Raw genomic sequence first — 19,385 nt, 5'->3', positions numbered from 1 at the left:
AGTAAATTATACTCTGATCTATATTTATAACTTTGAAAAAAAAATTTTTTACAGTGTACTAGTCTTTTTCACAGGTTTTTTTTCTCAACAACTCAGCATCTTGGGTCTTTTTTTAATGCGCTTTAGTTAGCAAATCCCAATTAGTTACCATAATCCCAATGCAACAGGAGTGTGCTGTTTGGCTTGGTATACATGCTGTTCTTTATGGACAAGCACATTAAAATGGATGAGGTCAGTCCTCTGTGGTGACCTTGCTCTCCATACCTCGTTTACAGAGTGTTTATGGCGTGTAAATGCCTGGTTGCCATGCACATGCATACACATTGTCCATCCGCCTGTGCCATGCCCTCTGGCCATTGCTGGAAAGTTTGCTTGTTAGGTGCAATACATCCATGTCCCAACTCATTGTTCAGCTTAGCACACCCGCTCCCTGGATCCAACAGCTGTCACCAGGCCACACGAAACAGAGGTGCCTTTGGGCTATGACAAAGTGTGTGTGTGTGTGTGTGTGTGTACAGTGACCCAAAAAGGTATCTGGACACTCAAGTGACACTTGAAATGTCTGAATGTCATTGCATTACACACAAGCGGCATCTGTAAACAAATGCTGCTTGAGCTTTTCTCAGAACTAACATTTTAAATTGCCATTTAATTGCACATACTTTTAACTTACTGATGCAACAGTGATTTTAAGTGGATGTATGAAGTCATTTCTCCTCAAGTAACCTCAAGTGCCCAAATATGTTTTGTTTTCATTTTGAACAATATTTGACCAGGTTTGCTAATGATAAAACAACCGAGATATATATATATATATATATATATATATATATATACACAAATGAAGATTTTTAACTCCAACCGTTGCTGTCTGTCAGTCGTATAATGCATGTGAATGGGGTCCAATTCTATTAGAGTAAAAAAAACATGCACAGACAACTTCAAATTAAACCCTGCAGCTCGTGGCTACACATTGATGTCTTAAGACACGAACGGATCAAGAAACCGAGCAGTATTTATGCTATTATTTCACCTATTATCAGACGAATGTCATCAGCTCTCCAGACCGCCATAACTTCCTGCGAATAAGGTCAAAATACCGGCGCGGTCATAGATGCTTCATTAGTGCCTGCGCGGATCGGTCGAATGAGGAATCTACGTATATATATTTCTATGATCGCACTGGTATTTTGACCTTATTCGCAGGAAGTTATGGCGGTTTATACACTTTTTTTTGTTGATATTTTACTGTTAAATCTAATACAATGACATTTTAAGCATATAGTTTAAGTCCAAATAATGTTTTGGGACACGGAATGTTCAATTTTTATATTTTTCATTGTTTTCATGCAACAGGTATTCTGTATCTAGAATAGCTTTAAACAAATACTTTAAGATATCACCTACATGTGCTTAATACAGAGATTCTTATACACTGCCTGGCCCCAAAAAATTTTGCTGTTTGGATTTAAATAGGCAAATGCATAAGAGTCCGTGTTTGGCAACAGTTCTTCTAACCCTAATTGATAGAGTGCGTAGTTTTTAATTTCTTAAACAACCATGTAGGAAGACACATCATGACCAAAAATGGATGCACCTCTTGATGGAAATAAATTGTGATGTTACATTTTTGGTCAAGATCTTGTACGATCCAATCATAGACTCTTAAGCATTTGCCAATTTAAATCCAAACAGCAACTCTTTTTTTCGACCAGGAAGTGTATAACACACTGCTAAACTCACTGCTACATCACAAATGGCCACAGCACTGCCTTTATTGCCAATTCTGAGTACCACCATCTCGAAAGGAGCCAGCGTGTCTCCCCTGTGTTGCCCCAGCATGCCAAGAGGTTGATGGACGGCTGTCTGGAGGGCCTTCGAGAGAGAGCAGTGGCAGGGTGTGATAGAGTTCAGGGAATTGGCACCAGATTAGCTGTGCAATGTGGCAGAGTGAAACTGTTCAAGTGCTGTAGCCGAAAGCCATCAGACCTTTCCTGTGGCCTTTGGTATGTTTGAGAGAGTGGATTTGACTTTTATTCTGTTCACCAAGGGTATCAGTCGTCTGCGAAAGAATCGCTCTTTCTAATGGCTTCCAGACTAAGCTACATTTTTAAAGAGTGCTTTAAATATTTCAATTTTAAAGGCCTTATCAAATCTTTTTTTGGTTAGCTTTGAGTTAATCTAAATGCTATCCTAAACATTGACAACTAACTTAACATTTAAATGTCTTTTTTATTTAATTTTTAAGATTATATTTACTATGGATACACAAGATATTGGTACCATATCGATTACCAGCCAATATTATTTATTTATTTATTTTTCTTTATCAGTATCAATAATACATTTTTCTTTATTTGAATAATTTAACAATCCTTAATAAATTATTCAATTAAAATGTGTAAGGATTATTCAGTTCAATCTGATGGAATTTTACTATTAATTGAAATGCGTAAATCTTAAAAAAAAAGGGCTTTATTTATTTTCTAGTGCTTACTTAAGTCATCATTTATAATGTTTTATATGCTTTTAGATGACCTCGAACTATTTTTTCAAACTGATTTTGTTTTTTATTAAATATGTTTTTATGATTTTTACCACCACTGGTGGTGGTTGAAGAGAGACCCCTGACATAGTTGTAAAGCGCTTTGGGTTTTATATACAAAATAGTATATAATTGTATTTTGAATTCTATACTATTAGAATAAGAATTATAATGATAGATTCCAGTATCAACCATAACAGTAACATAATTATCTGTATTAAAGTTTCAATATTTGCATCTCTTTCTCTTTTTTTTTTTAAATTTACGTCTTTCTCTTGCTGGACAATTTATCAAAAATATGTTCCCAAAAATATGTCCCACCCAGGAAATAGGAAATTCATCAGCGTTTGTTAAGTGATTTTATGGGGGGTTTAATATGGATTTTTTTCATAGAGTTAATGTATTGTAGTTAATAATAGAATATGCAGAGGAGGTTTCTCCATTGTCAAATGAAGACCTATTCAAAGTTGCTGACTTGAGGGGAACGAGAACCTGAGGGAGTTTAATTAAAGATACAGCCTTTTGCAGTTTCTGGCCTCCGTCTACTGTAATGAATGAAGTTCCTTTCTCAAGCAGCTGTTCCTGTCTTAGACTGTTTAAACGGCCATGTGGAAAGAGACAAACACAACACTGCTGCCAGGAGCTTTGAGGAGCAGGTGGAGGAACAAGTTTAAACAAACTCCTGACTCATAAAGCTTTTAGTTTATATAATGGCATAAAATTAGGTAAACACAGACGGTTATTCCCACTAGATGCCCACTTGCCAAGAGGACAGGCGTTCTTCAGGGCTGAAGTATGTTTCGTTTTTGATTTAGTTAATTAACATTTATCATAAAAACAGAGATAGGTTTTGATAAGTCTATAACAGCCTGCATTTATGACAGATTTACAGGGTTCCTCCTAGGGTCAACATAGTATCTAATGTAAGCCCTGGTCTTGATAGGAATGGCATGGTACTTCTGGCATGTGGTAACAACACCACCCAAAGAGACAAGCTGGTGGAGAATGACAGCTATGTCCTGGCCTACATGCTCTCCACTCTTCTACATAAAGCCTGATGGCCAGATGCATGGAGATTGGAGACGTCACAGGGCTGCTGGCTTTCCTTTGGTTGAATAGTTGGGCTACTTCCACCTGTCATAGAAAGCCAATTAATACTATTAAACAAAATTAGATCATTAATGTCTAAGAAGTTTTTTAACCCTCAGGTATTGCCCAGTTAGACTGGTCAGATTGCTTTCGTATTCGTTTTAAGGATTAGTTATTAAATTCCAAAAAAAGAACAATTTGTCATATATTCAACCTAGGGGTGTAACGATTCGTTTTAACAACGATTCGATTCGTATCACGATTTGAGGTTGTCGATACGATTCAAGGACGATATTGGTTCATTTAGAACGATACGATCCGAAACGATTCAGTGACTTGAAATCGATTCAGTAACTTTTTAGCCAAAAATTGTGTGACTGAAATAAATATCTGGATACTGCTCAATGCAGGTGAAGTTTCCTAGATTCCTGTTGTTTCTTGTAAGGGAATCCGGTATATCAATTAATTATGGATATAAACAAACAAGTAAACAACAATTAATGGCAAATGCATTCAAATTTTATTTGAATAAAGTGCAACCAACAGTTTAGGTTGAATTAAAAGGAAGTTAACCTTTTCTGCTCTCATTTTCAATTTTCAATACATTTTCAATAAAAGCACAGTAAGTGCAACCAACATTTCAACAGTAGGTTAACCTGCTACTTCTGCTTTTGTTTTCCAACATAAAAATATTACAATATTAGTATAAAAAATAAAGTGCAACTAACTACTCTTCAGGTTTAATTAATAGTAGGTTTACCTGCTATTTTTGCTGTTGTTTTACAACATTAAAATAATACAAATACAATATTAATATCAAAAATAAAGTGCAACCAACATTTCTTCAGGTTGAATAAACTGGCTGAACCTGCTACTACTCTCCGTTTAATAAACAAACAATATTTAACAAAGATAAAATGTAACCAACTACTCTTCAATGACTCTACAGATTTCTTTTTCAAAAATATCAACATGATCTGACCGCAGAACACTTCTCTGTGCGTTCACTATGTCGCCAGCAGTACTAAAAACTCACTCTGCAGGCGCACTGGTGTCAGGAATGCACAGGTAACATTTAGCAAGGGTTGAAAGTACAGGTAAAACGTTACTAACTCAGCTCTTTCTCCTGGTGGCTTGATAATTTCTCGCCCGTTGGCTTCTCTGTCATCCGCCATCCTATGTTTTGTTTTCTTAGCGCTGCTGCTGGTGCGTGCGTTGCGATGATGTCACAGATAGGCAGACTTAATCGAGTAACGTTTAACGGCTTTATCATTAAAAGTGCTAAGAAAAAATATCCATATAAAGTCTGACGTGCTTAAATCCAATGCGTTATTTCCCATGATCGATACAATCGATTGAGTACCTTTTAAAACGATGTTAGATCGATATATGTCGTCCGGAAGGCCATCTTGCCGAGCACAGATCGATGTAGTTAGATCATAGGAAAATAAATCGATACATCGATGTAGTAGATGAATCGTTACACCCCTAATTCAACCTCATGTTTTTCTATAAGAAGAACACATCGTAAGATATTTAAATCATGTGCGGCTCGCTCTTTTCCATGCAGGTATGATGAATAGGATTGAGGCTTTTAAGCTTAAAAAAGAATAAAGATATGTAGTGCCTTGCACACCCGAATCGATCACATGTGTGTTTGATGAAATTACAATATAAACCAGAAAAAAAGGCTGAGGACGGTTGATTGACCGAAACATCAATTACTCATTAAAATATTTTTGTGATGGTACAAAGTTGAGTAGAGTAATATTTTTCAAGCTTAAAAAGTATCCTAAAGCATTATAAAAATTTTCTTTACAAATGATCAATATGTAGGATAAACATATTGAAATTTAAGTCTTTAATGATTGAAAATCATGTCATTCGCCCTAGATCTCCTTTCAAGAACATTCATGATAAAAGTAATGTACAATGAAAGAATCATTCATTTTTGGATTAATCTTTTTAATGAATCAGTTGATTGGATTCACAAAACCACTCTAAATCAGTGGTTCTCCACCTTTTTAACGAAGACAATAAAGGGCTGTTATGTACACTGTATTGCCAAAAGTATTGGGACACCCCTCCAAATAATTGAATTCAGGTGTTCCAATCACTTCTACAAACATTTGTGAAAGAATGGGTCTCTCTCAGGAGCTCAGTGAAACTCAAGTGTGGTACTGTGATAGGTTGCCACCCGTGCATTAAGTCCATTTGTGAAATTTTCTCACTACTAAATATTCCACGGTCAACTGTTAGTGTTATTAGAACAAAGTGGAAGCAATTGGGAACAACAGCAACTGAGCCACGAAGTGGTAGGCCACATCAAATCACAGAGCGGGGTCAGCGCATGCTGAGGCGAACAGTGTGCAGAAGTCGCCAACTTTCTGCAGAGTCAATAGCTACAGACCTCCAAACTTTGTGTGGCCTTCAGATTACCTCAAGAACAGTGTGTAGCGACCTTCATGGAATGGGTTTCCATGGTCGAGCAGCTCATCCAAGCCTTACATCACCAAGTGTAATGCACAGCATCGGATGCAGTGGTGTAAAGCACACCGCCACTGGACTCTAGAGCAGAGGAGACGTGTTTTCCGGAGCGACCAATCACACTTCTCTGTCTGGAAATCCGATGGACGAGTCTGGGTTTGGCGGTTGCCATGAGAACGGTACTTGCCTGACTGCATTGTGCCAAGTGTAAAGTTTGGTGGAGGGGGGATTATGGTGTGGGGGTTGTTTTTCAGAGGTTGGACTTGGCCCCTAAGTTCCAGTGAAAGGCACTCTTAATGCTTCAGCATTCCAAGACATTTTGTAAAATGTTATGCTCCCAACTTTGTGGGAACAATTCGGGGATGGCATGTTCCAACATGACTGCGCACAAAGCAAGTCCCATAAAGACATGGATGAGCGAGTCTGGTGTGGAGGAACTTGACTGGCCTGCACAGAGTCCTGACCTCAACCCGATAGAAAACCTTTGGGATGAATTAGAGTGGAGACTGCGAGCCAGGCTTTCTCGTCCAACATCAGGTCCTCACCTCACAAATGCTTCTAGCAGAATGGTCAAAAATTCCCATAAACGCACTCCTAAACCTTGTGTAAAGCCTTCCCAGAAGAGTTGAAGCTGTAATAGATGTAAAGGGTGGGCCAACTCCACATTAAACCCTACTGATTAAGAATGGGATGTCATTAAAGTCCATGTGTATGTAAACTTTTGGCAATATAGTGTACCTCTGGTACTTCTGTTGTCATAAAAGTGATTCAATAAAAAAAATTATATCAGTTTAATCTTTATTTTTAGTGTTTTATGTCTTTTTTATATATATTTTTTATTTAGATGATGTTAATATAACCAAATTTAAATGATTTTAAGACTTAGTGAGGCTCCCTGGTTTGAATTATTAATTCACGAAGGAACAGGATTTTCAGTCAATAACAACTGAAATTTCCATCTGCTTGTCATATTAATATAGTGCACAAGTCATAAACTATTTTACTATACTTTTATGGTGCTTTTGCACCCTTTTTATGCAGAAAGAGACCAACGGTCGTTCTGGTTTACATTTTTGGGTGAACTAATCTCTTAAAAGTGAATAGAGGGAAGTGTCAACTTCCCCATATCCAGTCCCTGTCATCTGCTTCCCAGCCTGTTTGTTGTTGCTACTGCTGCCAACCACCCAACTTGTTATGGACTCCTCCTGTGCAGCTCGCCATTTACGAGTGTTTGGTGCTCTGAGAGCACATACTGTGGATATTTGAGCCAGTTTGTTGTGTTTACCACACACTGACTGTTAAAAATATCCCCAGCTATGTGAAGAGGTGAGGGAGGCCTGGCAGTGAAAGTGGCACCTGCTTCTTATCACCACGCGGTTTGCTGCTGGGACTAAAATCTCTCCAGAGGCAAATAAAGGCATGTTTGCAGGCTCGAGTGCGCCACTGATATGTGCCGCATTTATAGGGTTGGCATTTGTGAGCCTGGCAGCTGGTCAAGTCTGCAGAGTACGGTCAGGGGGACAATACAGACTATTTTAAACAGTTGATGTAAATGAGGTAAATACATCTGATAACTGGTTGTGTAATTGTCTTCTGCGGTTGCTCCTGCGCAGCCACATGAGTTGAATACATAGTCCAGTGGACGTTGGTCATTGGTCTCATGGATAAAATGTACCATAACCCATCCAGTATCCAATGAGTGCACAAGTACAGGACACCTAAGAGCTATTTTGATTCTGAACAGTTGTTCCGATTACAAAGATTCAGGAAAGATGTATATGTAATGTAATGGAGTAGATCAATTAATGATTTACTCTCTCTCTCTCTCCCCCTCTTTTTCGGCTTGCTCCCTTTTTGTCAGGGGTCGTCACAGTTTAATAATCCGCACAGCTGATTTTGGCACGTTTTATTTCAGATGCCCTTCCTGCCGCAGTGCTGGGACACACACACGCATTCACTACGGCCAATTTACTTTGTCCAATTCACCTATACTGCATGTCTTTGGATTGTGAGGGAAACCGGAGCACTCGGAGGAAACCCATGCAGACACAGGGACAGCATGTAAAATCATTTAAGATTACATTGTTTTGAAAGATTTAATAATTTAAAATATGAATTATAAATGATTTAATTCATTTGAGAATATTTCTAAAATTAAGTAATTTTATAATTATTAACTGTAAAATAATTTGTTCATTTTATTTAATCCTGAATATATATGTCTATAGTATATCAGTAAAGTAGCGATTTAAAATATTTTTCAGAATATTTTTTTATGTATTATTTTTTTTATTTGTATAAATATTTTAAATATTAAATATATAATTTATATTCAATAATTTTTACTTTATTTTTTATTTATATTTTAAGTATGTTTTATAATCATATAATATTTTGGTAACACTTTGGTAAAAGGTTTCATTTGTTAACATTAGTTAATGCGCTATGAACTAACATGAACAAACGATGAAAAGCTACCAAAGATTAATAAATACTGTAACACGTATTGCTCTGTATTAGTTCATGTTAGTTAATACATTAACTAATGTTAACAAATGAGACCTTTTTGTAAAGCGTTACCAATATTTTTTAAATAGTTTGAAATATTTAGAAAGCTCTAGAAATTGAGCAGTTTCACATAAATGGGCTGACACATCTTACCCCAATGTCCCACATATTCATTATAAAGTTTAACAACAATTCAGACTTCCCTCATGCATCCGTCCAGGTCTGCTGAATGTTTTGAGTCAAGCATGGGATGTGACCTCTTCAGCAGGGTCCTTTCAGCACTCTGAGAGCACCTCATAGGGCCATTTGCAGTGTTCCCATTCATCGCCTTTATGATCTTTGTTAAAGAGCTGTGACCTGTCACCCTTCACTCAAACATGCGCTGCTGAAGATTGTGTACATACTGACTTAAGGGCTATGGAAACTATATGTTTGATGTGTGCCTGTTGTTTTCATCACCTTTTCATGGGAATTCTAGAAATCAGGCCTGGATTATAACATCAGATCCGAGATGATTTTGTTTTATTTGGTGACTCTGCTATCTCCAGTTAGCTGAACTGAACTACACCATTATAAGAGCAAAAAGCATCTCTTTCACAATTGACAGCCATTGAAAAGTACAAATAATTGTACCATTATATTAATTATATAAAATTACATTTATTTGCCATTCAAATCACATATTTCCAGGGAGTCAGGCCTCCTTGAAAAAACCAAGTCAAGTTAAAAACAAATGCATAATTAGATCCAGTAGTGCAAAGACTCGCTGTCATCCTCCAGGCAAGAAGAGACCTTTGCAAACCCCCTGGAGTTCTTCATTGTAATGCTGCATGGCTTTGGTGGCAGTTTGTTGCCGATGGTGATTATGATGATAGAGTATGCTAATTACAGTGTGCTTACCAGAAGTGCACGCTAGCCTGACCCTGTGTGTTTACCGAACGAGGAGTTCTAATACTATAATTATTGTTTTGTGCAGATGCTGAGTGGAACTTCTCTCCCTGTCAATACCCTGGTAAAGATTAAGGAGGGACTCCTGAGGCAGAGGGAACTGGAGATTGACCGGTGAGTAAACAAAGACACTTATGAAGTCGTACACCAAGAATTAAGGGCCTTTTCAGGGCATGGATATCAAATGATTAGGGCAAAATTTACTTTGTTAGTACACATTACAGGTCTTGGGGTGAACAATTAATCTGTTCAAGGTAATACACAACAAAAATAGTTTGTCGTGGTAATCTTCAATCAAAATCTGTAAAAGTTACTTCCGGTCTGGAATGGCGTTCCTTTTCCGATGGCGTCAGTTTTGACGGCTTGGGTTGAAAATGCTTAACCACTTCCCACCAACCGTGAGTCTGCTGTGAGTGAGAGATGGAGAGGAGGAGCGCTGAAGTAAAACCCTGCCCTCTTTTCAAAATTCCGTTTGACTTGGAAATACGTCATCGCACTGAAGTAAAATCAGTTGCAACTTCCGGTTCACTGGGACTTTAATCGAATGAATTACTCGCAAATTAATCACATGTCCAAATCGGCTGAAATTACCCCCCAAAAGTGTCATTTAAAGTCATTATTGTGTTAAATGAGAAAAGCACCAAATAGACGTAGCTTTAGGGAAAAAAATATATTTTTTTTAATTATTTTTTTTTATTCAACATAGAATTTATTACACAAACTTTTAAGCTTCAAATGCAGCTGATTAAATGACAGGATTTTCATTTTTGGTGAACTATACCTTTAATGTTTTTTTTTTATTAATATGGAAATATGAAATATTTTTTTAATGAAATGATACTCTAAATAAGAAACTAAAACTGCCAGTAGGTAGTGGTAAATGTCTAAATGAGTAAGTCATTGAGTCGTTCAATTTGTTCAAACGGCAGGAATCAGTCCCTCCAGAAAAACGCGATTATGCGATTGCATGAATTAATGCATAATCAGCCAAAGTCTGCATATTTATGCGGGGGGGCCGCATTTTTTAAAATACGCCGCACTTAAATACACAAAGTAATGTATTTCAGCAGTTTGACACGCGATCCGAATCATGAATCGACTTGCTAATTCATAACGCTTCGAAGCTTCATGATGCCGTGTTTTGAAATCGGTCATCACTATATAAGTCGTTATTTAGGTTTTTTTGCGCACAAAAACTATTCTTGTCGCTTCATAAAGTTATTGTAGAACCACTGTAATGAGATGGACTTTGTAACAACGTCTTTAGTACCTTTTATGGGTATTGGAGGCCAATGGAGGCCTTTCAGAGCCATCAGATTTCAACTAAGGCCTAGTCCACACGTACACAGGTATTTTTATAACCGGAGGTCTTACGGGTGTCCAACGACATGAGGGGAAGTCATTAATGACAGAATTTTCATTTTTGGGTGAACTAACCCTTTAAGAGATTGCACTTTGTGCATTGGAAGCACTCAAATGTCTGTTTTGCATAGCTACCTCTGTAAAACAGGTTGTAAACACAACAAAAGTTGTAGCATATTCCTTTTGTAAAGCTACAGAACTTGTTTGACTCAATGTTTTGTAAATTTGAGCCATGTGTTTATTAAGGTCTTTAATAAAACAAGATGAGAACTGAAATATTCACAGCACTTTCTGTGATGTAGTGCTTTTTTTCTCTTTTTCATCAAACCGCAGTTTTTGCAAGTTCCCGCAATTTCATCGCATAAAATTGCATAAATATCCCGCTTTTTCCATCGCATTTTTTAAGAAAACGTGCCGCATAATCAAGGCTTTTTGCCCGCAACGATCACAAAAAAATCCGCATTTTTCTGGAAGGACTGAGGAATGAAGTAAATGCCTCAGTTTATGAATGGTTCAACATTGAACATTGGTTCACCTGATTGATTTGCTCAAAACGCATATTCCTTCAGAAATTAAACATCGCTGTGTGTTGCTCGGAGACGCACAACAGTTCTGCTTTGGCTTTATAGGTAATATTTTCGTTGGCAAAATTGAGAAAAAGCTCAATTTTAACTTCTTATTTATTGAACTGTTGTATAAAAATCATATGTATAAAATCAATATCACATTTACACTCGTGCTATCCACGACAAAAACAGCACTCGTGTGATATTGTGCTCATTACTCGTGTGATATCGATTAACTGTATCATGATATAAATATGAGACAAAAAGCATTTTTGCCCTAATATCTTGAATTTTGGGGTAATTCTAACTGCATTCTGTAGGCTGCATCAAGCAGTGAGTTGTTGCCCTGCATCATATTTGTCACCACTTTGACATTTTATGAAATGTTAGATGAACTACCCAGGTCTGTGGCAGGCCAGGTGCATTAAATGCGTTGTTTTTCCCCATAACTTACTAATTAATTAAGTTAACACGTTAAATCGACAGCCCAAAATGTTATATATAAATACATTATGTCATTTAAATAATTTAAAAAAATAACTATTTTATTATATTATTGTTTTTCATTTCTATAAATGGATTATAAATTAATTTACATTGTTTAAAAAACCTTGGTAAACAAAGACACTTTTAGAGTTGTACACAAAGAATAAGACTGTCAGGATGTGGGGTCAAATATTTATTGAAATCAGGGGTTAAATTGGGCCAGAACTTTAATTCAAGAACTAAAAAAATGTATTGTTCCCAGTTGTTTGTCAATACAATCTATATATGCTTCAATAATGCATTATGGTGCAAGATGCTACAAACTCAATGGTACATGATGCAACTAAAAAATGACTCAACCTAGCCTAGAAATGTCATACCACTACTTCTATGTGTCATCTCTCAACTCTCTGTGTCAAAACAAGGCCTTTCCTTACCTCCCTCATAAACAAAGTAATGGATTCATCCATTTTTGTCTGTAGGTTTGTCATTAGCTCATGTTTCTGGGGAAGGGGCAGATGTTTCATTGATAGCATTTCATTAATTTAACACAACGTCGGCTGTGCTCAGGACTGTGACCCTGCAGTGACGGCTGTGACCTTGAGCGGTTGTAATTATAGCATCATGCCATCACCCATAGTGTTGCTTTGCTTTTAGGTTAGCTCTGACAGACGGAGCAGTGCCACACATGCCACAGAGCAGACGGCCGCTGTTCAGTCTGCTGTTTCTGTTATACCGCATATCCCTGCCAAGAATTACACATGAGGAGACGAGCACGCTTTAAGCTGGGCATCAGTCTGCTTTTTGTCAGGCTTCTTCATTGCAGTTTTGCTGTCCATTTATATATCACTCGTTTACTTTTTTTTGTTTACTTTATTAAACTTGCTGGAACTTCTGCCAAATTTAGTCACAACACCCCCTCTTTCCAAAACCCTGCCCTAAAAAAATAATGCTGAAATGATCAGGAAAGAGAGCTGCAGGATATCTCCGCGTTAAAAACAAAGCAAACTAGAGCTAAAGACTTAACCAATGACTGCTTAAGAGCTGAATATGGCGTTAAACCTGAATGATCGCCAGAAACGATCACACTCTCAGCTTCCTGTTTCCCATAGATGCTCTGTGAACATGCAACATGATTTAGTGGTATAAAAGATCGTATGATTGGATATTTAACCTTCTTAAAATATAAGCACATTTTCACGTATAAACACCTGTTTATACTATGTGAGAAAAGTAGTGAGTATGACATAAACAATTAAATAATTATCTTTTTATGTTGCCATTGGACTGTACTGTGCATAGTTATTTCTTACACTTAATACATAGTTCCCTTTCAGTCGTTCCATATGTAACCCTCGTTCCCTGTAAAATTGTTTTACATAAAGTCCAATAAGTTATTAGTATTACTTTTTTTTAATGAACTTTTGTCACTTTTTCTGAGAAATTTTGTCAGAAAGAACATCACATTTGTGGAATATTATATATATATATATATATATATATATATATATATATATATATATATATATATATATATATATATATATATATATATATATATATATATATATACACAAATCTAGGGTTATCACAGAAACAGCTGTCATGTTTCACAACTTTTCAGAACAGGGATATCCATCAGGTTAAGCCTTTGACGGATCCAAAAATGATGTACCACAAGATGACGTTGCGATCAGTTCATTTAGTATGCTGAACTTGATCTGGCAATGTTTAACCAACCACACACTCTCTCTTATTTTGCTCAAAGGCAGAAAATGTCCAAACCAAATACAAGCACACTTTAAAGTGTCGTTGCAAGTGTAAAAACATTTCTTATGAAAGCCGTTGTGCCTGCCACATCACAGCGACTGCCTCCAGCAAGCATGTCCTTCGCTCTCAAAAGGAGTTTTTCAGCATACTTGTTTTTAAAACAACTTCTCTCCGCATGGTACCCCAAAGAAGTGCTCTGAAGCAGAGATGTGCAACCGACTGTGAACGCCAATAAAATAAAAAAATGAATTGTGATTTCTAGGCAAAAGCAGCAAATCCTTCAGCTCCATGCCAGGATCAGGGAAAACGAGATAAGGGCACAACAAGTCCTCCAAAACCAGAGGGGGCGCTATGATGACTCGTATCTGCTCAAGGCCAAGGTTTGTCTTTTTAAAATGAATTAAATAAGAGAAAATACTTTTAGAATGGCAGTAAAAAAGATGCATCTTTCCACCTTTTTAGGATTCTCCATATGACAGTCCAGTATCCGGCCAGAGTCCGAAGTCTCATCTGCCCGAGCGAGTGAGCCCCCTGTGCTGTGAGAGTGGAGAGCTGGGGCGTAAATTAGCTGCGGCAGAGCTGGAGGTCATCCACCTCAGCGAATTTCTCAAACAAAATACACAGAAATACACAGAAGACATCAAGAAACTGGAGGAGAAGGTTAGAACTTATAAATCAAGACTAATTGCCCATTCCTAAAGGTCCTTGGTGCCAAAATGTTCGAAAGTTATCACATTTTGTGTCTCATTCACTAATAATTGCATGGATTACTTAGTATTTGTACGATCAGAAGAAAAAAGATGTCTAATTTACAACAGGTGCATACGCACATTAATTTGTTTTTAACCTCGTTCTGATGTTAATGAATTTGGTGTTTTCTAAATGAAAGACTGCTTGTCCAAGGTTAGTCTTTTGCATAAAACAAAATACTTTTCTATACCAGATTACAGCCCTCTCATTAGCCAGCTGTTCATAAGTGTATCTCCATCTGTAAGCAGAGGAGCCGAAACACAGCTTTTCTTACTCTCACTGTTTTTGATTAACTATATTTAAGAAGAATTATCTTTGGATAAAATTTCACTTCAGTACGGCCATTCAGAGTATGTGATTTTTGCATACATGTGGTCTCAGTTGTTCCTATGTTTTTGTTAATTTACAATACATATTAGTATTAAAGTTATTGGTGAATCATGATTTGTTCGTGAAAACGTTCGTACACAGATGACGTGCAAATTAGTTTGAATAAGACCTATTGTTTCGCATGCCCTACTGAAGCTGAACAAAGATACTTTTTGTTTCCGATCAGATGAAAACACGTGACCGCTACATCAGCAGTCTGAAGAAGAAATGCCAGCGCGAGCAGGAGCAGAATCAAGAGAAGCAGCAGCGCATTGAGACGCTGGAGAAGTACCTGGCAGACTTGCCCTCGCTGGACGAGGTCCAGACACAGGCTCAGCAGGTACGTGCTAAACCGCAAAACTAGTCATGTGTTAGGCTGATTTGACAGTGATTTACATTCTAAATCTTAGTGACAAATCATTACCACTACGGCTGGGTATTGACAATAGACTGTAAAATATGGACGCAGTATCCGTGACGTCACCCGTAGGTTCCTGAAGAGCAGTTTTGAAGTGTAAAGTTGGCCGTTGCCATCTTGGCAGCGCGTCACTCCCAGATAACAGAAAATGGGCAAAGAGGCGGGACGTGGGTGGAGCTGAGGTGAAGTGATGACTAACAGACAGCAGACAAACGGCAAGCCACCTGTCACTCAAAGTGGCCACGCCCTTAATTATGCAGAACTTCAAGGCTTTATATAACGTAAACGAACGAGATATAAAAAAATCCCCCCTCACAGTTGTCATGAAGGGCAAAATGAGCCATATAGACCAAAACCACAATTTGTACCAGGCTGGAAACATGTTTTTTTTTCTGCTGTAAAGTTGGGCATTTTAACATGGGGCTCAATGAGATTCTGCTACCTTTTGGAGCCTGTCCCTAGTGGCCAGTCGATGAATTGCAGTTTAAGTCACTTCCGTATTGGCTTCAAGAGAAACTGGGGGAGGTTGCCGCTTGGTATTGACACAAATTCCACGATTTGATTCCGATTCACAAGCTTTGATTTGATTCGATATTGTCTACTTGGGGTATTTATCAGGTACAGTACATGGAAAAATTGGAAAACCATACAGGAAATCCCAGTTGGTACATTACTATAATATAAAATATTAAAATGAACTGATTTGTACAGGCTACTAGTTTTTATAATGTATAATACATTTTTAATAACATAAATATGTTTCTACTGGTTTTTTCATCTAAATATTTAAATGCCGGCTGTCATATAAACATGATGGATTTATTCAAACATGCATTAAATATTGAAGAACAGGTTAAGTGAAAATGCAATGGATATGCAGTATAGTGCATATATTTATCAAAATGCTCCTCTAGAGTTCATTTTTCTAGCTGAATAACGAGTTCTTGGACATTGAATGGCTTTTCTGAGGTATCTTTCTGCAGTTGAAACACTGATTGAGTGATTACATGAGACATGATACAGATTTCAGTAAGTCATCTTTCAATAAACCTTATGTTCATTCATGTTTATTTTGTGCTGTAACTAGCAGTAAAGCGGAAGAGATGATCAGTTCAGTTTTGTTCATTCATCAACTGAAAACAGCAGACTAAAAGATCCATTCTTGGGATTTAAGAATCGATATCGGTTCATCAAAATGAGAATCAATTACATTTTTAACCCAGCCCTAATTACTAAAAAAAATAAAATTCTGATTACAATTCCAACACCTCAGATTTTTCCAAGTTGGCCACAAACTTATCCAACTTTAAATCTGATTATCAGCCTCAAAAATCAAAAGTGATCTCGGTTCAGTTAATCAGGGCATAATTAACGTCTCCTTTCAATGCTAAACCAACACAGCAGTGCCAGTCCCCACGGCGTTCTGCTAATAGATCAGCGCAAACAGCTGCTAAAATTACAGCAGGCGCTCTTTATTATGTTTGGGATAATCTTACTTGTGGGTTATTAAATCATTGTTTTGTGCAGTTTACTTGTATGCACAACCGTAAGAGGATTAATATTATCCGACAGTCCAACAAATGTTTGGGGTCGTAATTTTCTTACCTACTTAGCACTTTAGTGCAGTTCGAGGCTGTCACTTTGAGCCAGACATGTTCTGTGATATTGGATTAAATGCAATACAGTTGACTGCAAAAGTCTTTCAGTAAAAATATCAGAATAAAATAAGACAAAACTTGGCAAAACTCTTGAATTAATGTATTTTATTTTATTTATTTTTTTAAAATTCAAGATTAGATTTAACTGAGTGAAGTTATCAAAACTAAGAAATTGGAAGTATGAGAATTAGGTAGTGACCAAAATGGTTGAACAAATCAAATCTAGCATTTATTTATTATTTAACTGTATTGTTATTACCCTATTGACAAATAGTTCATAAATCTAAAATTTAGTAAGGTTTATACTAAAAAACTAAACAAGATAAACTACTTGTCTACGGAGCCCCTAAAGGGACGTGGTGGTGGAAAAAAATTAGGATGGGAGGATTTTTTTTTTCCAAATCGTTTGCGTTCCCTCGCAAAACTTTTGCGTTCCCCCGAGAAACTTTGCGTTCCCTCGCAAAGATATTTGCGTTCCCCCGAGAAACTTTGCGTTCCCACGCAAAGATATTTGCGTTCCCACGCAAAACTTTGCGTTCCCTCGCAAAGATATTTGCGTTCCCTCGCAAAGATAGATGTCCCACGGGCAGTTTCAAACAGCTCAGTAGGCTACGTTAACAATATTGTATCCATTAATGGAGCGGTTAGAGTTATTTTGAACTTGGGCTTAAGTATAAATAATACAGTCAGTGCATTCGGAGTTCAGTAGTTGGGTATACACAGATTTTAACTTCCCGGATCAATAACTCGTGAGCTAAAAACGTTCAAAACACAAATGACACCTTTAACGTAGACAACGAGCTGCAACATAATTTTCCTCAAAACGAGCCTTAATATATGAGAGACAAGTAAAAAGGGACCGTCTGCAAAGTGCAAAACCCGAAAGGCGTTACTAAAAAATAGGCAATAACAATCAATGCTCTCCTACTACAATATACTAAAACAGTAGGCTATACAGTGTAATGCCATCAAAATTAGTAAGCAATTATCATACAAAAGCTATGGAACTTGCAACTACTGTATTTTAGCTGGGTACCAACATCATTTGTGTAAAGAATAGGCCTATGGCTATGTGCTATTACTTTTATTATTTTTATGTGCTATTGCCAAACTAAGCGTTGTATAACCAGCAGGAGAGCGTGATGTGTGAACTGAATTTGGTGACAGTAGGCTACAGTACAGTGCATTTCAGTGAAGTTTGCTGAACATTTTTCCTAATAAAATAATCCTAACAATTATGCAAAAGCAAATTTTATCAAACTAAGTGTTTTTATCAAACTAAGTGACCATTGATGTGTAAACTGAATTTGGAGACACAGTGTGTAACATTGAAGTTATGACTTGTAGTAGGCTATACGCTTTTCGGGTTTTGCACTTTGCAGACAGTCCCTTAAACTTGTCTCTCAGCCGCCTGCTCATATAGACCCAATTAATTTATATTATAAGGCTCGTTTTGAGGAAAAATAGGTTGCAGCTTGTTGTCTACGTTAAAGAGACATTGTGTTTTAACAACGTTTAGCTCACCGAACTCATTGAGCACTCGCCTTGGCTATAGCCTAAGTCCAAGTTCAAAATAACTCTAACCGCTCATTTAATGGATACAATATTGTAAACGTAGCCTACTGAGCTGTTTGAAACGGCCCGTGGGACATCTATCTTTGCGAGGGAACGCAAATATCTTTGCGAGGGAACGCAAAGTTTTGCGTGGGAACGCAAATATCTTTGCGAGGGAACGCAAAACTTTTGCGAGGGAACGCAATTATCTTTGCGAGGGAACGCAAAACTTTTGCGTGGGAACGCAAAGTTTCTCGGGGGAACGCAAATATCTTTGCGAGGGAACGCAAACGATTTGGAAAAAAAATATCCTCCCATCCTAATTTTTTTCCACCACCACGTCCCTTTAGGGGCTCCGTAACTTGTCAGTTGGGTAAGAAAAATGCATAAATAAAAAAATTATTCATAAATATTAAATTACTAATATTCTAATAATGCATTTGTTTCTGAAAACAAGTCTTATTGTCTTAAAAATGTATGTTACATATTTAAACATCAGTTTACTAAAAAGCAAGACAAAAATAATGAAAAACCAAAATAAAATTGCACAAACTATGTGCAGAATAAACATTACAAAACAACGTTTATTCAAGCGTTGTTGTGTAGTAGCATTACTGTATTCATCTCCGCCCGTGTCTCAGTTGCAGGAAGTGCAGGGGAAGCAGCAGGCGTTGGAGGACACCGTAGCCCAGCTGGAGAAAACCCTTGAGGAGAACCGAGCCCTGCTGCAGGAGAAAGACGCCCTCATCGAGACCCAATCCAAGCGGGAGAAAGAGCTTGTGGCTGCTGTTCAAAGGTACTGCACTTACACGCTCGCTCTATTGAGATGACCTTGCAGCCAGAAGCATTGCTTTTGATTGGGTTTTTTTCTGAAA

The 19,385-nt window shown here is 37.3% G+C and overlaps 1 protein-coding gene across 3 annotated transcripts in view; it reads left to right on the top strand.

The window, feature by feature from the left end:
- cep85l (centrosomal protein 85L) overlaps positions 1-19,385 on the top strand; it is a 96,258-nt gene that overhangs the window by 64,622 nt on the left and 12,251 nt on the right. For 2 of the 3 annotated variants that reach the window (XM_079831990.1, XM_079831988.1), the window contains exons 4-8: positions 9,606-9,691; positions 14,024-14,141; positions 14,224-14,421; positions 15,068-15,220; positions 19,152-19,306. In XM_079831990.1, the coding sequence (XP_079688116.1) occupies positions 9,606-9,691; positions 14,024-14,141; positions 14,224-14,421; positions 15,068-15,220; positions 19,152-19,306 (710 nt within the window). The remainder of the gene's footprint in view (positions 1-9,605; positions 9,692-14,023; positions 14,142-14,223; positions 14,422-15,067; positions 15,221-19,151; positions 19,307-19,385) is intronic. The other variant, XM_079831989.1, reaches the window with a different exon arrangement.

Source organism: Gobio gobio (assembly GCF_949357685.1).
Source record: "Gobio gobio genome assembly, chromosome: 12".
Lineage (NCBI taxonomy): Eukaryota > Metazoa > Chordata > Actinopteri > Cypriniformes > Gobionidae > Gobio > Gobio gobio.
Note: the sequence above shows the minus strand (reverse complement) of the source record. Positions and strands in the feature narration are given on the sequence as shown.